Source organism: Corvus moneduloides, chromosome 27 (genome assembly GCF_009650955.1).
Source record: "Corvus moneduloides isolate bCorMon1 chromosome 27, bCorMon1.pri, whole genome shotgun sequence".
NCBI classification, from domain to species: Eukaryota; Metazoa; Chordata; class Aves; order Passeriformes; family Corvidae; genus Corvus; species Corvus moneduloides.
The window spans coordinates 3,533,698-3,554,107 of NC_045502.1; the positions used below are offsets into that span (position 1 = coordinate 3,533,698).

The 20,410-nt window shown below is 65.2% G+C and overlaps 1 protein-coding gene across 2 annotated transcripts; it reads right to left on the bottom strand.

The window, feature by feature from the left end:
- Positions 1 to 395: 395 nt before the first annotated feature.
- Positions 396 to 19,912, bottom strand: BMP1 (bone morphogenetic protein 1). Of its 2 annotated transcripts, XM_032092004.1 has the most exons (20): positions 19,703 to 19,910; positions 11,529 to 11,642; positions 11,311 to 11,457; positions 11,108 to 11,225; positions 10,294 to 10,472; positions 10,053 to 10,158; positions 9,570 to 9,694; positions 7,654 to 7,769; positions 7,357 to 7,459; positions 6,580 to 6,696; positions 6,360 to 6,505; positions 5,975 to 6,170; positions 5,775 to 5,900; positions 5,512 to 5,672; positions 5,225 to 5,405; positions 1,951 to 2,076; positions 1,747 to 1,874; positions 1,462 to 1,675; positions 1,131 to 1,381; positions 396 to 912 (listed from the first exon to the last, which is right to left on the bottom strand). In XM_032092004.1, exons 1-20 carry the CDS (start codon positions 19,839 to 19,841, stop codon positions 778 to 780), a joined length of 2,928 nt encoding a protein of 975 aa, XP_031947895.1. In that variant the 5' UTR covers positions 19,842 to 19,910; the 3' UTR covers positions 396 to 777. The 2 variants fall into 2 exon arrangements, with proteins under 2 accessions (XP_031947895.1, XP_031947896.1); XM_032092005.1 differs by lacking the exons at positions 396 to 912; positions 1,131 to 1,381; positions 1,462 to 1,675; positions 1,747 to 1,874; positions 1,951 to 2,076 and adding an exon at positions 2,360 to 2,771 and having other exon boundaries at positions 19,703 to 19,912.
- Between the last annotated feature and the right edge of the window lie 498 nt (positions 19,913 to 20,410).

A 20,410-nucleotide genomic window follows, 5' to 3' on the forward strand; every position in this document is an offset into this window, starting at 1 on the left:
TCACAGCCCACCCGCCATCTGCCAGCGCCGGCGCGGGGACGCGCTGGAGCACGCGGTGGGCGCAGCACGTGGCACCCACCCACCCCACGGCGGGTGCTCTTCTGGCTCAGAGACACCTCAAAATAAAGGTGTGGGGACAGAACCCACCTGCAGAGTCCTGGGGGGCAGAGGGCTCCGAGCCCACCACCCATCACAGGACCCACTGTCACCGGGAGATGGTCTGGCTGCCCCTTGGTTGGAACTCCTGGCTCTGCTCCATCAGAACCCCAAGGATGGGGGTCCTCCCTGAGGACTGGGGTCCGTGCAGGCTCCTGGGTGCTTTTCCCCCCCAGTCCAGCCCCATTTTGGATGCTGTTTTGCTGGGCTGGAAGCAAAGAGGCCGGGGCTGCCCCCGCTCCAAGTACAAGGGTATTTATTTCATAGGTACAAGAGAGAGACAGCACCTTGTGTGTGTTGGGCTCTTCCCGGTTACTGGTTTGTACATTCAGAGCTTTGGCCGGGGCAGGGGAGGGCAGCGGGTCCCGCTCGGCCCCCCCAGCACCGGGGTGGGCGGCTGCCAGCGGGGACCCCCCCTGTGCCCCCGTGCCGTGGGCGCCCGAGCCCCGGGGCCCCGTGCGAGCGTGTCTTGAGTGCTGAGGTTGGCTGTGTGCTCCTCCTCCGTGCAGTCTGTGCGGGGCAGCGCTCCCCGCCGTCCTCCCTGCCCTCCTCCTCCTCTTTCTCCTCATCCTTCTCCTCCTCCTCCTCCCCTGCCCGCGGCGGGGCCGGGACCCCCGGCCCTCATTTCCTCGTGTGCAGCGTGTCCTGGAACTTGGTGCTGGTGTAGCGAAGGTGGAAACCCTTCTTGTTGATGGTGTCGTCCGAGTGGAAGCGGATCATCACCGAGTCTCCGGCCGAGTAGACCTCCTCGGGGGGCTGTCGGGGTGAGGGAGGGGGTGCTCAGATCCACGAGCATCCCCGGGGTGCGTGCGCATTGTGGGCGGGAATATTTGCAATGTGGAGGGTGGAAATCATCGCACCACCGCAAATTCCCACGGGCATTTCTCAGCAGTCAGCCTCATCCATCACTGTGCACCCTCACTCCTCACCCCCCAACCCACCCCACCCCACATCCCCCTCCATCCCCAGCTCACCCCGGAGCCGCAGAAGCGGCCGAGGCGCGGGGCCGTCCCGTCGTAGCCGTCGAAGAGCTCCATGTAGTCGTATCCACAGTCGGCCTCCTCCTCGATCTCGAAGGTCTGGAAGATGAGCTCCACGCCGAAACCCTCCTCGGCCATGATCACCCACTCGCAGTCCGAGCCCCCCGGGTAGTTGTTGTCCCCAAATTGTGCGTGGGAATACAAGTCCTTGGTCTTCACCTCAGCATGCACCTGGCCCCCGCACACTGCCGGAGAAGCCGGGGTTTAGGGGCACCCATGCTCTCCCTGCACCCCATGGCCCCATTTCCCAGCCCCACAGCAGTACCTGTGGTGTGGGTGGCCTCGAATCCCTTCTTCTGGATGGAGTTGTCTGACACAAACTTAAGGAACATCTTGTTGCCCGAGGAGACGATGGGCTCGGGCTCCTTGGCCCCGCAGAAGCGGCCGAGTGCCGGGGCCTTGGCATCCTTCCCGTCAAAGATCTCCAGGTGGTCGTAGGTACATTCCTGCTGCGCCTCCACATCCAGCTCCAAGAAGGTCTGCGGAGGTGATGGATGAGGCCAGGGCTCGGCAGAGGGGATCCCAGTGCCACCCACCCCCCGACCCCTACCAGCTTGATGCGGTGCCCCGGCGTGGTGCTGATGGCCCAGGTGCACTCCTTCTTACTGGGGTATTTATCGGGCCAGTTGGGGCTGGTGATGGTCCCTGAGACGGACGTCACCTTGTGGTCACAGCCAGCTGCCGGGACAACGAGGAGGGTCACGGATGTGTGGATATGGGGTTCCCATGGGAATGGGGAGCAGGATGGACCCACCTTCCTTGCAGTCGTGCTTGTTGTCGTGCAGCACGAAGCCGCTGCGGCACTGGCACTCGTAGCTGCCGAAGGAGTTGAGGCACTCGTGCTGGCAGCCCCCGTTGTTCTTGGAGCACTCATCCTTGTCTGGGAGAGAGCAGAGGGATCGCTGAGCGGGCTGGGAAAGCCTGGAACGGCGCATTCCATCCCAAGACGGCCACCCCGGACCCCAGCCCCGAGCCGCTGCCCTCCAGCCAAGCAAGCGCCCCCGGCCAGCAGCAAGCAGCTCCAGCATCCCGCTTCCAGATCCGGCCCCCGCGGGGGGACGGGACGGCTCCTCCTCTCCCGTGGGCTCACCCATGGGTGCCACCATTACCTGCTGCTGGGATGGACGGGGAGAGGCAGAAAAACACACAGTGACAACCAAAGATGCACAAGAAAGACCAGGACGCGGGAGTCCCTCTTTACTCATCGATAGGAAATGTCACAGACACGGTAAAAATTGGGAGGGGGGGAAAAAAACAAGGTCAGCTGGTCAATGACAAAACCAAGGGGGGGAAGGGGTGCTTAGAAAAAAAAAAAAAAAAAAAAAAAAAAAAAAAAAAATTTTAAAAAAATTAAAAATAAGGTCAACAACCAGTTCTGTCAAGCAAAAGGCTGCCGGGGCCGGCAGCACGGCTCGGCTCGGTCCCACCGTGCTCCCGCACGGCTCCGGGGCCGCGGCGTTCCTGAGAAAGATGGAGAGGATGGAGAGGCTCAGGAGGGGCCCCGCGGCCGCTTCTGCACGCGTAACTTCGGGCCGGGCAGGCGAGATTTCGGGGGCTGCAGCTGCTGCTTCTTCTCTGCAAAGAGAGAGGGAGAGAAGGGGGGGAGCGATGGGGGGGCGGGGGGCGGCGGGGGCGGGGGCGGCGGGGGCATGCGGAGCGGCAGCCGGGGAAGCAGCAGCGAGGGGACCCCCGGGAGCCCCTCTGCGGCCGGCGCGAGCGGCTCTGCGGGGAGGAAGAGGAGGAGGAGGAGGAGGATGAGGCACGAGGCTGGCTCCGGGAGGATGAGGATGGGCTTTGGGTGGGTTCCTGGCAGTGTCCGCTCTGGGAATTGCAGTGGAGGGGTTTGGGATCACCCCGAGCTGGCCGTACTTACCTCCCACCACCTGCCCGAGCTCCCTACCGCCGGCGTCGGGGCTCGCCAGCCCCTCCCTGAGCCCCTCAAAGACCCCTCCACGTCCCATCGCTCCCCACCTCGCTCCCCCTGCCCACGGGGCGATGTTTTGGGGAGTGGGCGGCGGCGGGGGGAAGCCAGCAGCAAGCGGGCACCAGCCCCCCCAGCGTCCCGCTCCGAGCTCACAGCGATGCCGGAGAGGAGCCGGGATCCCTCCTGGAGCCAGCGGCGAGGGGGGGTCCTGCCCCAGCCCCCCCGGCCCCTGCGGCCGCCTCTCAAGCGGAGGCTGTAACCTGACGTCTCCTCGGTGTGAAGGAGGAGGAAGCGAGGCGGAAAGGCCCGTTTGGGGATGGGAAGGGGCTTCTGGGCTCAGAGCAGCTCCAGCACCGGGGTGGGGGGAGCTGGCGGGACGGAGGGAGCCTGGGCGGGCGAGACAAGAGCAGGAGAGAGTTGGCAGCGGAAAGAAGCCCACCGGGTCGGCGTCTTTAGCAATCCTTTATTCCAACCAGCTTGCTCGCCGCCACCCGGCATCGCCGTGCGCTCACCGTTCTCCCCCGCGGGCATCCGACGGCTCCGGGCTGGTCACCGCCCCGCAGCCCCCGGCAGCGCCTCTCCCCCCGCTGCGGACCCCCCAGCGCCGGGCGGGGCTCGGCGGAGAGCCGGGGGGACGTACCTGGATGCCGACACCGTGGCGGATTCCCGGGCGGAATGCGCATCCTTACGCGCGAGCCGACGGAGCCCCGGCCCGCGAGGAGGAGGAAGAGGAGGAGAAGGAGGAGGAGGAGGAAGGGGTCACGTCTTCACCGGGGAAAAACGGGCGCCCAGACGGCCAGGCTGCCCGCGGCACCGAGGGACGGGACTCGTCCGGAGCACGGGGACCCTCCGCGGCCAAAAAGGGGCCGCACGGGAGAGGTTTTGCCCAGGAAGCAACCCCGGGGGGACCAGAGGAGGGACCCCGCTGTGGCCAAGTCCTCCAGGGTGGTCCTGCCGCCGGGAAAGCCCGAGACCTGAGCAGGGAAAGGCGGAGGAGAGGGTTTGATGCTCTACGTCACCGCACATCCCAGCGGGATGAGGGAAAGGAGGGAAAAGGGGAGAGGGAAGGAGCCCGAAGTGCTTCGGGAGGAGACTCACCCGGCTGCCCCGTGGTCCCGCTCGGCCGCCGGGCTTCCCCGAGGAATCACTTTGTGGAGGGTGCCGGCTCCCGACGGCTGGGCCCCCTGGGCCGCCCTACTCGCCTTGGTTTTAATTAAACAAATAAAGCAAAGACACTCGACCCCCGGCCCGCGGGGCTCTGCCGCTCCGGGAAATCCCCGGGGGCTCCGGGGGATGCCGGTCCCGCTGCTCCCGCAGCCGGGTGGCCTCAAAAATGACCTCGATGGAGCCAAAACGCAGCGGGAGGCTCACGGTGGGGTCCGGGAGGCGCTGCCGGTCGCTCACGGCTGGGATGGTGTCCAGGGCACTGTGCCACACCCAGGGGACCGTCCCTTGCACGAGGGTCCCGTGGCAGCCCCCAGCCCAGGGTCCAGCCCTGGCTGCATCCAGCACCTCGCTCCGTGTTCCCGTCCCTACCCACAAGACCCATCCGAAGGTGACGCCGTCTCCCGGCGGGGTGGCCCGGGAGAGGAGAGCGGACCGTGGGGCAGACAGGGGGAGGCAGGTAATGGTTTTTGGGAGGGGTGATCGCTCCGGGGAGCTGAGATGAGGCCGGATGCTGATCCCGGGATGCGGAGCGCCCTGCCCGGGAAGCGGAGGGAGCCGGTGCCGTGCAGCAGAGCGGGGAGCAGCAGCAGCAGCAGAGCGGGGTGTCACCGTCCCCCCACCCTGGTAACGCCACCCGAGGGGTGCAGCACCCGGGGCTGAGCACATCCCCATCCCCAGCTGGACCCCAGCACCCCCGTGGTCATCTGGGGACCCCCCGAGAGCACCTCTGAAGTAGGAGCCAATTATCCCCCAAAAGAGGAGGAAACCTCCCAAAATGTGCTGCCAGCCGGGCTGCCCATGGCTGGAGGGTTTTGGGACCGGGGGCTGCACCCCCGGCGTGGGCGAGGGGAGCGTTAGCAGCGGTTTGGGGGCGCGGGGGGGTTCGGCCGGGTGAGGGAGGGCAGGGGACGCCCGCGCTGGGGCCGGGCAGCTCTACCTGAGAAGAAATGGGCTTTGAAGCCCTTTTTGGAGACGGTGTTGTCGGACTTGAACTCGATCCTCATGTTGTTGTACTGGGAGGTGATGACGTCGGGCTTCTCAGCACCGCAGAACTTCCCGTGCAGCTTGGAGTCGGCCGTGAGCCCGCTGCGGACCTCCACAAAGTCGTATTTGCACACCTGGGGGGGTGACACGGGGCTGGGGACGTGGCGGTGCCACCCCGGGGGCCACCAGCAGCTTCGGGGACGGCACGCGGCGCAGGGAGGGGCTGCTCCCACCACTCACATCGTTGCCCTCGGTCTCGAAGAAGTCGAACTGGAGGGAGATGCGGTACTGGGTGGGGGCTACCAGCTGCCAGATGCAGTTCTTGTTGGGGGGATACTCCTTGGGCCACCCCGGGCTGGTGATGGAGCCGTTGAGCTTGGTGAGGAAACCTCCGCAGGCGGCTGCAGGGCGGGACCACCCAGCGCCCGTCACCTCCACCGGGTTGGGGACGCTGCAAGGGGCGGGCACGGGGCAGTTTTGGGGGGTCTCAGGGGGGCACTCACCCTCGCAGCGGCGCTTGTCGGATGCCAGCTCGTAGCCAGGGTCACAGGCACACTTGTAGCTGCCCAGGGTGTTGACGCAGCGCTGCTCGCAGCCGCCGTTGTTGGGGCGGGAGCACTCGTCCATCTCTGGGCAGGGCAGGGGGGGTGAGTGGGCAGGGGGCTGCGACCACCCCCCGGCACCCCCCGGAGCACCCCCAAACCTTTGAAGAAGTTGACGGCGAACCCGGCCTTGTTGATGGAGCCGTCGGAGACGAATTTCATCCAGAGCTTGTTGGAGGTGCTCTTGATGTCGTCGGGTTTGTCGTAGCCGCAGTAGCGGCCGATGAGGCTGCTCGAGTCGCTGCTCCCATCCCGGATCTCCAGGTAGTCGTAGGCGCAGCTGTCGTGGCGCTCGATCTGGTGGGGAGTGGTAGAACGGGGGTGGTTTGGCCCCAGCACCCCCAAACCCTCCCTGCCCCCGCTGCGTGGGGAAACTGAGGCAGGGAGGCGGTGCCGAGAGATGCGGCCTCAAGCCCATCCCGAGGGAGCACTGGGATGAGGAGACGACCCCTCCCCAGCCTCGGGGGGGGGACGACGCTGACCCACCTCGAAGGACTGGAAGGTCAATCCCACGTGGTAGCCCTCAGACACGGTGATTTTCCAGACGCACACCTTGCTGGGCCGATAGTCATCGGGGTAGTTGGGGGACTGGATGTGCCCGTTGTCCTTCTTCACGTCCCCCCCGCAGATGGCTGGAAGGGAGGAGCAGCAGCCTGAGCCCCCCCGGGCCCCACGCCGACCCCTGGACCCCGCTGCTCCCCCCTACCTTCGTAGACGGCGAAGAAACCTTTGCCCACCCAGTTGCTGCTGCTCCGAAACTCCACCCAGAGGCGGCTGTCGGTGGAGATGATGGGCTCGGGCAGCTTGTTCCCGCAGAACCTGCCTGGGGATGAAGGCGTGCTGGGCTGCCGTGCTGGAACCCTCCTCTTCCTCACCGCCACCTCCTCTTCCTCACAGCCTCCTCTTCTTCATCACCACCTTCTCTTCCTCACCGCCACCTCCTCTTCCTCCTCACCACCTCCTCTTCCTCACAGCCTCCTTCTCTTCCTCTTCACCACCTCCTCTTCCTCACCATCCCCTTCCTCCTGGTCTCCCGATGCCCCTTTCCAGCCTAAAGCCAAAGGCTGCTTCTCCCCTCACTTGTCCCCCTGCTCCCCTCCGGCTTTTCTGGCTGTGTCACTCAAACTGGTGATTCCAGAGCCAGCTGGGATTTGGGGAACATCCAGCTCATGGGGATGGGACTGGGATCCTGGAATCTCCCTGGGGAACATCCAGCTCCTCGGGGTGGGACCGGGACACTGGCATCTCCCTGGGGAGAGATGTGCCAGCCAGCTGGATCATCCAGACTGGTTTCACTGGTGTGGGCCAAACTGGGGGCTCCATTCACCCCGATAACCCCTCTAGGGGGCAGTTCCCCCCTCCCCAGGGCTTTGGAACTTCAGGCAGGCAGGGAGAGGGGTAGATGGAATCCCCCGGCCCCGCTGCCGAACCCGGAGCGTTCCCAGCGGGCAGGAGGAGCGGGCAGGAGGCCCCGGGTTGTTACCTCGCAGCGTGGCCTTTCTCCAGAACCCGTCTCTCACCTCCACGTAGTCGTACCAGCACAGCCGGCTTCGGTACAGGTCCAGGGTGGTGAAATTCAGGATGATCTAAGGTTGGGAAGGAGCAGGAAGAGCGTGGGGTGAGCTCCCCCCGCACCCCATCTGCCGGGAGCTGCTGGGAACCCGCTGGAACCTGGAGCATCCCACCCCACAGCGGGGTGCTGGGACACCCCAAAACAAGGGTGGGAATATGGGGAGGAGGGCTGGGACGAGGTGGGAGCCGCCACCGCAGCAGTCAGTACCTTCTCTCCGGGGGTGACGGAGATCCTCCAGACGCAGTGCATGTGGGCAGAGTATCCGTTGGGGAATTCCGGGGAGGAGAAGTTGCCCTGGCTGTCCTGGAGTGTCTCCCCACAGGCTGCCAAGGGAGAAAAGCGCGGTTCAGACCCCGCAGAGAAACCCCCAGCAGCGAGAAGAGCACCACTGCCTTCACCCCCATCCCCAGTGCCCTTTTCCCACCCCGAATTCCCAGCCCTGAGCACCAAAAAAAAAACAAAAAAAACGCATCATCGCCATCCCCAACCCTCCCTGGAACGGCTCCCGGCTCCGTGGCACCTCTCCAACGCCCGTGCCCTTCACCCGGCCGGGCGGCAGGAGCGCTGCCGGCCCCCCCGTGCCGTGCCACGCCGCGGGGCCCGGCTCGCCGCCCGCGCTCCGGGCAGGTTTCCGCAGCCGCGGCTGGAGCTGGCCCAGCGCTGCCATCTGGAAGCCACATGACGCCGTGGCCGCGGCACACGGAGCTCCGCCGCGGCTGTCGGGGGGCCAAGGCGGCCGCCCCCCCTCCCCACCCTCCCTCTCATGGGGGAGGGGGGCACGAGATGAAAGGTGAAACGGTGCGAAAAGGGCCGCTTGAGAGCTGGGCTCGCTGCCTTTTTTCCCCTCTTTGCTTCACAGTGGAAACAAAAGAAAGGGAAAGTTGTGACCCAGAGAGGCTTTTTTTTTCGGGGGGGGGGGGGGGGCGGGTTTCTCCTTTTTTTTTTAATTTTTTAAAATTTTCCTTGCTCCAAACTAATCACTTGTCCTGCTCCCCTGAAGGCGGCACGGCCGTGGGGCCCCTCACAAAGGCGTCCCTCTTCCAGGCTGCTAATTAGTCGCTGGAATTAAGCGGGAGCGTGCGGGAGCCAAACTCTTTGCAGATGTTGCCAGCACAGCCCCGGAGCACGTGGCTGCTGTCGGGGGACTCGTGCCAGCCACCCCCGCTTGTGCTCGGGACAATGCCACCGTCACGGTCACAGTCCCAGAGCCCTTCATGGTGACAACAGTGAGCTGCTCGCGCTCTGCTCCAGCCCCAGGGGGAATTGTGGGGTCTGACGGGACCAGGATGTCCCGTCCCACCTCATCCAAACCCCTCTGGGTGCAGGGGTGGATGGAGGATGCTCTTGGGGGACGCTCTCTGAGGAGGCTTCGCTCTCCAAAGGTGCTTGTGGGGTCAGAGGATGCTCTCAGGGGATGCTCTGCTCTCGGAGGGTGCTCTTTGGGGGATTTTTCCAGAGGGATGCTCTTTTGGGGGGGGTGATCTTGGAAGATTCTCTGGGGGGGACGCTGTTCTCTTGAAGGATTCTTTTGTAGGAATGCTCTGGGGGGATGCTCTTTGGAGGGTTTTTTGGGGGATGCTCTTTGGAGGACGGTCTGGGGGGAGATGCTCTTTGGAGGATTTTTTTGGGAGATGTTTTTTCAGAGATGCCCTTTAGAGGATGCTCTTTGGAGGATGCTCTTGGAGGATTTTTATGGGGGTAGCTCTTGGGGGATGCTCTTTGGGGGATTTCTGTGGGGGATGCTCTTGGGGGATGCTTTTGGAGGATGCTCTTCCGAGGGCTGCTCCTGGAAGATGCTCTAGAGACGATTTTTTGGGACAACGCTCTGGGGGGATGCTCTTTTCTCGGAGGAATGGGAAGAGAGGGCAGCTGAGGACACCTTCACACCAGCAGATTCTGCTCACAACCCCCCCAGAAGTGCCATGGACAGAGAAAGGCACCTCGTGTGCCCTTTAGGGAATCCCACAGTGGGAAGGACCCCAAAACCACTGGAAACAGGGAATCCATCCAGGATGACGCTGCTTTTGCCAAGATTTGGGGTGAAACCGAGTGTTTTCCAGGAAACACACGCCTAGGGGCGCTCCCCCCCGGCCTCTCCGTCCCCTCAGGGCAGTGACGCTCACCTGGGCAGCGGTAGAGCTTGCGGGCCTGGGCGATGTCCCCTTTGCTGAGCCGTGTCCTCTGGCCGATGGCCGGCCGGACGCCGTTCACGTCGTATTTGGGCAGGATTGTGTCGAGGAAGATTCCCCTGGGGCAGGGAAGGGATGAGCCGGGTGGGAATCACCGGCCCTGCGGCCTCTCCCGCCGCTGTCACCGGGGAAGGATGCTAAAAGCAGCCTGGCTAATTAAAACCAGCCCGGCTAATTAAAGCCTGTGGGCCGGTGAGTCAGCGGGGACGTGTCCCCAGTGGAGGTGACTGCGGGGACAGCAATTCCCTGCTCTGGGAAGGGACGCTGAGGGGTTTCATCCCACCCTACACACCAACGGGAGCCTTTTCCGAGGGGATTAACCCTGTGCGCAGCTGGTAACCATCCCCCAAGGGCTGGGGGCACCGTGCCATCGTCCCCAGGATGCGAGGGGACACACGGAGACACCCCGGGCCGTACCTGGAGAAGGTGTTCCTGGCATAGTGCATGATGCTGTCGAAGTCGTAGGTCTCCCCCAGCGACTCCACCTCCTCCGGCTCCATCTTCAGGAAGTTGTATTCCTGCCCTGTGGAGGACAGGATGGGGACACTGCCAGGGGGGACCCCAATTTTGGCAGCACACCATGGCAGGGATGAAGAGGAGGAGGAGGAGGAGAAGAAGGAGGAGGAGGAGGAGGAGGAGGAGGGAGGCTCATCCCCACCTGGCTGGATGTTCTCCCGGATGATGGAGACGTGGTCATCCCGGTCGGGGCGCGTGTGCTCGTGCCAGAACCCGATGACGTGGCCCAGCTCGTGCACCACGATGCCGAATTTGTCGCAGTTCTTGCCGATGGAGATGGCCTGGGGTCCCCCTCCTCGGCGGCCCACGTAGGAACAGCACCTGGAGGGGGGAACCCGGTGATTCCCGGCTCTCTGGGGGGTGGTGTGGACATCCCGGTGTTCCCCGGCCAGGAGTAACAGAGCAGGGGTCCCACAAAATGTGAGGCATGTGGGGATCATCCCTGATACAGGAACTTCGGGCATCCTGCCCAGGTGGGGAACGTGAGCCTGGAAACTGGGAGAGCTCAGCGCCTGGCATGCAATGGCACAGCACGGCACGGCACGGCTGCACCAGCCCCGAATCCCATGGTCCTGCTCCCATGGGTGCCCATCCTGCTCCCTGGATGGATCCTTGCCCCTGCCCGGCAGCTGAGCTGCTCCAGCCCTGTGCTCTGGACCCGGGCTCAGGGTTTGCGCCCACGCAGGGGCTCCCAATCCAGGGGAAATCCTTCTCCTAACCACCATCTGCTTGGCCAGGGCCGTGCCCTGACGCGTGAAGACGCTGAGCTCGTCCAAACCCCTGTTTCCTTTGGCCTCAGCCCCGCTGCAAGCCCGGGCTGGTTCCGCGCCACCGACCTCAGCCCCCGGCAGCGAGCGCCGAGCTCCGGCACCTCCTGGACCCCAAGCAGATGGGTCCCCGCTGTCAAACCAAACCCCAAACCCCCGGGGCGGGTCCTGGAGCACCTCCGGACGTACCCGCAGGGGCGGTAGGTGAACACGATGTAGCTGTCCTCGTCATTGCGCTCCAGGAAGGTGACGCACGTGTGCTTCTCCCAGTGCCGCATCGCCTGCCGGAAGATGGCTCGCTGGCTGCCTGCGGAGGGGCGGCGGCGGGGTCAGCCCGGTGGGGAAACTGAGGCACGGCGGGGCCGGACACCCCCCGGCTCGCCGGCACTCACCGCTGAAGTTGCCGCTGATGACGTAGGGGATGACCCCGTCCGGCCACACTCGCTCCGGCCGGGACGTGGCGGCGCGGCGGCTCCGTGCCCGCTGCCGGCCACGGCTGCGCCGAGGGTGGCCCAGCCGGGGGCTGGTGGCGTTGCTGCCTGTGGGGACAGGGGGGTCAGCGCGGGCAGCCCCTGGGGATGGACAGGGGGCAGTGGGGGCGTGGCGGTACCTGAGGAGTTGGAGGGCAGGCGGGTGACCGTGTGACGTGCCAGGTCCACCACCCGGTCCACCTGGAAGAGCTGCAGGTCCTCCTCGTCCAGGGCGATGTCACCCAGGAAGGCGGCTGGGAGGGGAAGAGGAGGTGTGAACCCTCCTTTGTGGATCCCAAATCCCACTGGGCGCCTCTCCCCAGCCCATCCACACCTGGCAAGCCCTGAAGATGAAGGCAAACCCTTCCTCCTCCTCCTCCTCCTCCTCCTCCTCCTCCTCCTCCTCCTCCTCCTCCTCTCTCTCTCTCTCCTTCAACTGAGCGTGGCGCTGGCCGGGTTCCCCCCACTCCCCAGCAGCTGGAGCCAGCCCTGTGCTCACATCTGGATCGCATAAAGCCCATCCATCACTTTTTAGGGTTTCTATTATTATTATTATTTGTGTTGCAAAACTGCCTTTTTTCCCCCCACTTTTGCTGGCTTTAGGACCCCCTTCCTGCCCGGCTCCTGCCCTCCAGCCCCGTGCGAGCTCCGACAGCCCCAGGATGCTCCAACCAGCGACCTCTGAGTCATCTGCCCGCGCGGAGCGGAGCCATATGGGCCGGGAGGCTCCCGCTGCTCCCAGCGCCCGCAGGAACAGAGCCGGCCGTCTGCCGGGGCCGGGACCCCCCCTCCAGAACTGGGGGGGCAGAGGTGCTTTGGCATCACAGGGCTGGAGGACATAACCCTGCACATAACCCTTCCTGCCCCTCCTCCTCCTCCTGTCTGTCCTCCATTCCACGGCCCCCGGGTGAGTCAAGGCCGCGGGATGCGCGTGGCTCCTGGCGCTTGGCCGGCCCCGAGCCCCGGGGACCCGGTCCTGTGGAAACGCCAGGGCTGGCTGAAGTCAGGCCGAGGCTCCGGAGGTGGAGTGGGAGTGGGGTTCCTCACCGGTTTTGGGGGTACCTGGGGAGAGCAGAGGGTGCCCGGCCCACCCATGGCCTCCCCATCCCTTGGGAAGGGCACTGGTGGGGAATGGGGTGGCCGGAGCAGCTCAGGGGATGAGGGCGAGCGGAGCCAAGGTCGCGCCCCAAGCACTTAGCAAGTGGATCCCAAAAGAGCCACTAATTATGAAGGCAAGGCGGGACAATTAGGATAACCCTGAGAGGTCCAGAAAGCCGGCACGGGGTGAGAGAAACAGCCATGGGATCAGAGGAGCAGACTGGATCCCATCCCTTTCCATGGCACCGAGCCCAAACCTCACTCCAGCAGTGGCGTGGAGCGCTTTGGGGAGAAAGAGCCACATTTTGGGGCCACCCCCAGCACTGACCCATGGGTGAATCCCATCGGGGGAAGCTCCGGGGTGGAGAGCAGCGCCGAGGGAAGAGCAAACAAGCCGGGGCCGGCACCTCCCCTGGCAGCGACCCGCGGCTGGCACGGCCAGGCTGCAATTTGAGGGCAGAGCAGAGGCAGGAGCCGGCCCCGGCCTCCCCACACCCTCCCCGGGGCTGGGAGAGACGTGTCCGAACGGGCAGCGCGGGGGAGGACCAGGGCCGGGGAGAAGGACGAGCGTCCCGTGCCAAGAGCTGCATGGAAAGACAAGGGAAAGTAAGCTCGCTTACAGCCGAGCAAGCGCCGGCGGAGCCAAGTGATATAGAAACCATATGTGAGGGATTTGGGAGACGTGAGAGAGCCGGGCAGGCCAGCCTGGGGACGAGGGGCTGCTTTTCCTGGAGGTTTGAGGCAGCTGGGCTCGCCCAGAACCCCCCAGCCCACGGGGGATGGTGGATGGCTGCTCCTGGAAGGGCCAGCGGTGCCGTGGGGATGGCGAGGGGGTGCCCCGGCAGCGATCCCTGTACGGACACGTCGGGGCCAAGCCCAGAGTGTTGGATTGAGAAACTTCCAGGTTGGTTTGGGCTCCGGTCACGTCCTCCTCCCACTCGTTCCCTGTGCACCCGTGGCATGAGGTGACATGTGGGGTTGTTTGGGGGGGGGGGGGGGGGTCTGTGCTCACCAAAAGCCCCCTGCCACTGTCAAGCTCCCCGAGGGGCTTCACTGGGGACACTGCCACACTGCTGCCACTCGTCCCCTCCCTGTTCATGTGAGAGAGGTGGAGGGGACTCCCTGCAAGTGAGGGGGACCCTCTGCGAACGGGGGTCTCCTGGCAGGAGAGGTCCCAGCCCTCTGCTCGGCTCAGCACGGGTTGGAACAGGGGGAAACACTCCCCGAGGGGTCACACCCCCAGCACCCACTCCCTGCAGCACACACCCTCACCCCGCTGGGGCACGGTGCCCGACAGACCCCAAACCACTGGACACAGGTCCCCAGCTGTCCCCAGAGGAGTCCTGGTGCCCCTGAGCCGTTCCCAGCCTGGGAGATCACGGGCTGTGCCACAGGGGCTGCTCTCTGGTCCGTTGCAGAGGCACTGGGGGCAAGGTCCGAGCCACGGTGGTGCCAGCGGGGAGGATGCGATGCCAGCAGGCCGCCAGCTCCAAGGCCAGGCGTGGGGCACAGAGCAGTCAGGAGTGGAGAAGGGGAGTGCGGGATCATCCCAGCTCCATCCCTGCACATCCCTCCCACCCTCCAGGGCACAACCAGCCCTTTGGGAGCTGCCAGGAGGCTCCCATGGAGCTCTTCCCCCTCCGCAGCCGGGAGATAGCTCAGCCCTCCGCTGTTGTTTGACTTTTTGTGCTGTGTTTTCTTTCGGGTTCTTGGAACGGTGACGTAACCCCGGGGCTGAAGCTTTAGACAAACAAGGTTTTTCATTCGGACCCGGGCCAAACCCCTCAGCACCCCATCCCGATCGTACAGGCACCTCCTGCCCTCTCACAGCTCCCTGGATCCCCCTGTAGGGTCCCTCTCCTCCCTGCCCTGGATGCAGGAGCTCAGCATCCCTCACCCCCCGGGCAAGGCGAGCAGCGCAGGGGGTACCCGCGGGCCTGACCTCTCCGGCATCGCTGGGATTTTGGGATGAGCCTGGTCTCCGGCTCCACCAAGGTTGGGAACGGTGTTGAAGGAAAAATAAGATAAAACAAGAGGTGGGAAGAGGCCGGGGCGCAAACGCGATGTTCTGGTGAGCCGGGAAAAGCAAACAGAGCCGTGGGGAAGCCTTGGCAGGGCGGGCGGCAGATAAACAGGACGGGATCAGATTCCAGGTCAGTCTGGGGCAGAGGAGGCTCCGTGCGTGGTGCAGGGCAGGAGGGACCCTCACCCCAGTGAAGATCCCACCAAAGGCCACCAGGTGGGAAAGATCCTCACCCTTGTGTGGGTCTCACCAGCCCTTGAAGGACACTGGGCAGGAGGGACTCTCATCCCTGCGTGAGTCCCAGGAACCCTCAAAGGGCACTGGACAGGATGGGAAGCATCCACCCAGCCCAGCATTCCCTCAGTGGGTCCACCCCAGTCATTCCAAGTCCTCGTGTGAGTCCCAAGCATCATTCCCGATGCAGGCAGGATTTGGAGTGCGGAAGGAAGCAGGGATGGAACTGCTGTGCCCCAGCCGGGAACGGGATGGAAGAGAGACCTTTAATAGGTGTACCCCGGCCTCAGCCGAGCCGCCGGGTTGTAAAGCCGCGGAGCCACCGGCGCAGCGTCCCACTGGCTCTCAGAGCCCTTAAATATGTGAGGAATGCTCGTCGCACCGCCCCTCGCCCCCGCACGCCGGCCCAGCTGCGCGGCAAAACACGCCGGGGCCGCGGCCGGACGAGAGGGGACCCCTCTGCACTGGGGGGTCCCCCTGGCCCCCCCGGGGGTCCGCCCTGCCCACAGAGCCCCGGGACGGGGGCAGGGTGTGAAGGCGGAAGGATGTGGAGCATCCCGGGGTTGGGGAGGCGGGGGGAGCAGCCGGGTCCTCCTGAGACCTCCGGGACAGCGGGGACAGGACGGAGGTGGAGCAGCCCCTCTCGTCCCCCCCCGCACGGGCGCAGCCCCTCTCCCGGTGCCCCTCGCCGGCGGCAGGAGAGAGGGAGCAGCCAGCCTGTAAATGCCGGGGAGAGGAATATTTGCTTTCCCAGAGCACCTTCCGAGCAGCACAGCAGGCACAAAGCAGGAATTCAAGCCTCGGAGGCCAGGCTGGGAGCCAGGCCAGATCACGGCCCCTGTGCAGGGAAACTGAGGCACGGGGGGATAGAGCCAGTCAGCACCACGGGGCACCCCCAAAGAGCCAGCCCTGCGCTCGGGTATCGGTCACTGCCACCCCCCGCCTCCTGCTGCCTGGCTGGAGCATCCTTGTCCCAGCTGGTGTTTTTGGGAGGCCCAGGGCTGTGCCAGCACCCTGCACCGGGCATCCAGCAGCTGGGGAAGGCAGAGAGGCTCAAGCACAACATCCAAGGCAGAGGGATGATCCCTATCCCGAATTCCCTTTGGTGCAAGGCACATCCTCTCTCTGCCAACACTTCCCTGGGTACCCACAGCCAAATTCCCTCCCCAGCCCTGGGCATCGACATTCAGGCTCCAAGCTCTTCGCCTGCTCCAGGTGATGAAATAAGCACCGTGGAGCCTCTAATAAACATCCCGGGCAGCAAAAAAATTCCAGGGGCAGGAAATGTCCATCCAGGGGCAGGTTGGGAGTGGGAGGGATGGTTGGATCACTCCAGGGGAGCGCTTTCCTTCTGCTCCTCTTCCGTGACAGCAAACGGAGGAAAAAGCCTCCTGCAGGGCTCGGCGTGGAGGATGCCAAAGCTGAGGCATGCCGGAGCCCCGGGATGGAAGGAGCCGTGTGCAGGGAGTGAGGTCTCCCCGCATCCCCTCTCCAAAGCCAGGTCACCGAGGAAAACATATCCCGGGCCAACAGCACCAGTCCCTGTGAAAAGGAGAGCTGCTGGAAAGGAAAATATTTGGGAATTGCTCTGCCAAGGGGATGTCGGGGGGGGTTGTTGTCACTTTGGAGCCTGGTGGCAGCGGGAAGGGGGAATGGAGATGGAGACGCACCCTGACACCCAACTCCGCACGCGTGGGGCATCCCGGGCTCTCCTGTCCCTGTCTCCGGCTCTGCCAAAGGGCACCGGCTCCCAGGGGCTCCCGGCCCTCTGGGCATCCTCCCCAGGGGCTCCTGGCCCTCTGGGCATCCTCCCCAGGGCTCTGGCTGCAAACGTCCCCCCTGTTGTGCTTCCGCTGCTCACTCCTGTCCCCACAGTCCCGCCACCCCCACAGATTAACCCCTTCCCAAGGCTGCTCCCGGCTCCCTGACAAACCCTCCTGCGGCTCGGGATCTTCCCACTGCCTTTCCCACGTGCGTGGAGCGGGGTTTGCCACGCACAACTCCCCTGGACAGACGGCAGAGCCGTGACCTCCCGCCCTCCTGCAGCCCTTGGCCAGGTGATAAGCGGGACCTCCTCTTCCCACGGCTCGGCGGGATGCAGTGGGAAGCTGCTTTCTCTCCAGAGACCTCCAAGAATCCTCAGCAAAGCCACAGGCAACCAGGAGGACGCGTTGTTGCCCGGAAAACACCCTTCCCGGGGAAAAAACTGGGGAAACCCCACCGCGAGCCATCCTCCCTCCTCTCCCCGCATCCCCTCCCGGCTGCTTTGTTCTCCCCGGGTCTCCCCGGGGCCGCCCCGTCCTTCCCGGCCATGTGTTTCCCAGCCCCGGCTCGGCGGCGGATAAAGCCTCAGGAAGCACCGTCTCCCCCCTGGGCACGACCCGCCGGCGTGAATCAGCAGCCGAGGCGTTTCCCAGGAGCCAAGGAAGGGAGGGCAGCGAGGAGCGAACCCCCCGGCCCCGCCGTGGCACCCCGGGCCCCCGCCGGAGGATGCCGCCGCGCCGAACGGGTGATTACACAAAGATAAAGCGGATCCCAGGATCGGCCTGAGATTTCCAAGGTTTGCCGAGCCCTGAACCGCAGGCCTCCCGCCGGCCCCGGCTCCGCGGGTGGATTTTTACCCTGCATGAATAAGTGACATATAACGGCTGGAAAATATTTTTGGGCAGCTTGACAAGTGTGACTGCAACCAGTAGCCTGGGCTGGCTACGCCTGGAAAGTGTAATCTAGGTGAAATCCTGGCGGCTGGGGAACTCCAGGCATGGCTGGGAAGCTCCCGCGCCTGGGAAAGGGGGCTCAGACCCACAACCGCATCCGTGTGTCCCGTGGTTCTGCCGTGCAGGTGATGCTGAGCCCCCCATGGGGATTTGGGAGAGAAGATCCCCCCAAACACCCATTTTGGGGGCCTGTGTGAGCCCCCAAAGGGCTCTGCACACCCATGTCCCTCTCCCCATGGAGCAGGGTGATGGAATGCTGGAGAGGGGGTTTCCAGCCCCTCAGTTTGGCCAAGCACCCCAAAATGTGGATGTGGGGCTAATCCAGGGTTCAAAGTGGGTACAAAGAGGGCTCCATTTCCCCCCCGGCGTGCTGGGGGCACCCAAAGGGTCCCAGCTCCAGTCACCAAACTGCTCAGCAAGCCCCTGGCTCCCCTGGGATGAGCCAGAGCAAACCCTGGGGCCGCTCTCCCAGCGCAGCTGGGGGTGCTGGGAGCGATTCCAGCCGCCTTTCCCAACCGGAGATCCGACCCGGATCTGACCCGGCGGCTGCTCCCGGGCACCGAGACCTGGCTGCGCTGACCGGGTGAAGGGAAACCGGGGCCGATTCCTTCCTCCCTGGCCACCCGCGGGCTGCTCCAAGGGCTGGATCTCCCAGCGCTCTCCCGTTTTGGCATCCTTGGAAGCGACGCGGCGGCACGGGAGGCTTTTCCCCTTCCGCTGGCACCGGTGCAGACGGGTGGCATCACCGGGGTGGCCGGCGAGCCGCTGGCAGCCGGTGGCCTCAGGATACCTCTGGCACGAGGAACACTAATCCCTCTCCCGGAGCTTTCCCTCCCCGGAGCCGCGGCGGTGGCAAAACCTCGGTGCTTGGCTGTGTCTGGCACTGCCCGGAGCTCGGCGGGGGGGGGGGTCTCAGCACCCCAAAACTGAACCGAACCCTCGCATGGGGATGCCGGGGGGGGGTGGGGGTCGGTCAGGGGGATGCCAGGGGGTTCCAGCTCCCCGGAAAACTGGATTTCATCATCCCCGTCCTGTGGAGCCAAACGAGGGTGAATCCCCGGCTCGAGCGATGCGTGGCAGGGCCTGATTCCCACCCCCCACCCCCGCTTCCCGACTCCCGGGGAAGAGCTCCCGTAATTAAATTAGTCCCATCAGGATCTCATAAAAGCAGGACGGGAATGGGGAGGGGGGAACAGCCGGGCCCGGGAGGTGAGGGGGGGTCTTGGGGTGCACAGGAGCTGGGCTCGGAGGGGACAGTGGTTAAGGCAGCGCTAATTAATGCGGATGAAGCCTCGTCTCTGGCGCTCAGCTGGAGGAAGCGGGAGAGGAGGGAAGGCTCCAGCCGGCTCTGCCCGGACGGTTTTGCAAGCTTTGCTGTTTCAGCCCGGGAGGGCAGGAAGGGAAGGATTTTTGGCCAGAAAAAGCCCTCGTGTAGACAGAGTTATATCAACAGCCGCCTTGCAGCGCAGACAATGCCAGTACAGAGAAACGTGATCCCCCGCCAGACCCCGGCCCTCGCGCCGGGCTCAGCCCTGCACGGCCCTCCCGTGCCTCAGTTTCCCCCCTCCCCAAATCCTTCCATCCGCTTTAGCTCGCACTGGGAGACAGGGATTTCCCCCCTCACGCACACCCCCCCCCCCCCCAGCACCCAGTTTGTTCCCAGCCCTTCCAAAACCTGGCGAGCAGCTCCGAGCCCCCTGTCCCGGCACAGAGGGACCCCCCGCGGCAGCACCTCCCGGGCTGAGCCCGGGCCGGGTGTCCCGTGGGGACGAGCTTTGGCTGCGGGCTGGGGGAGAGCGAGAAAGCCAAGGGGTGCAGAGTGTGGGTTCGGGGATGGGGGGTGGGATGGGGGGTGGGATGGGTCCGGCTCTGTGGTGGGGTGGGATGGGGGGCCGGGGGCTCCCCGCCGCCTTTGACAGCTGCCAGTGCAGCCAAGACCGGGGAGAGAAAGCGGGGCTCGGGGCCAGCCCCCCCTGCTCCTCAGCCTAAGTACAACCAGATGCATCCCGGAGCGGGACCGGCCGCCGCTCCTCCCGTCCCCCCCATCCCGGGCGGCCGGGACTCCCCGGCCCCGCGGCGGCGGAGCCAAGTTCCGCCGTGCAGAGCCCCGAAATGTGTGCGGGGCACACTCCCACTCACCCACGCTCGCCCACGCTCACTCCCGCACCCGCGGTCCCGCCGGGCCCCCGCGCTCCCCTTTGTCCGCCCGCCCGCCCCCCGCCGCGCATCCCCCCGCTCCTACCGGCTTTGCAGGGGTCCTTGTAGTCCAGGGGCTCCTCGTCCTCCTCCTCTTCCTCCAGCACGTAGGAATAGTCCGGGAAGCGCAGGGCCCGGGCCAGGAGCAGGCAGAGGAGCAGCCCGCAGCTCCGCAGCCCGGCCATGGCTCCGGCCGGGGTTTTTTTTTTCCTCTCTTCCCTCTTTCCTTCCCTTCTTCGCTCTTTTTTTTTTTTTTTTTCCCCTCGCTCTCTCTCCCTCTTTTTTTCTTTTTTTTTTTTTTTTTAGGGAAATGAGATCTGGCGGGGGCGGGTTCAAGCGCGGAGCTCGGCCCCTGCAGCCCCGGGCGCAGGGCTGGGAGCGGGGCCAGTGCCGGGGGGGGCGGCGAGGCCGGGCGGTTGCGGGGACCCGGCCCGCAGCCCCCGCTCCTGCCCCTCCGCAGCCCCCGGGCCCGCTCCTGCACCCCCCGGGCCGGGGCTGTCCCGTCTCGTCCCGTCCTGCACCCCCCGGCTCCCGCCTCGTATCCCCCGGTACCGATCCTGCCGACCCTCCCCGCTCCCATCCCGTGCTCCCCGGTACCGATCCTGCTCCCCTCGGGTCCCGCCTCGTATCCCCCGGTACCGATCCTGCTCTCTCCGGTACCGTCTCGTATCCCCCGGTCCCCATCCTGCCGACCCTCCCCGCTCCCATCCCGTGCCCCCCGGTACCGATCCTGATCTCCCCCTGTCCCGTTCCG

Excerpts from the sequence above, each read along its gene's own strand:
- BMP1 (XM_032092004.1), bottom strand. The coding sequence starts at position 19,841 with ATGGCCGGGCTGCGGAGCTGCGGGCTGCTCCTCTGCCTGCTCCTGGCC. Across the intron at positions 5,901-5,974 it reads CGCCGTCAACTTCTTCAAAG|AGATGGACGAGTGCTCCCGC; the intron begins GTTTGGGGGTGC and ends TGCCCTGCCCAG. Across the intron at positions 1,875-1,950 it reads CAAGCACGACTGCAAGGAAG|CTGGCTGTGACCACAAGGTG; the intron begins GTGGGTCCATCC and ends TTGTCCCGGCAG.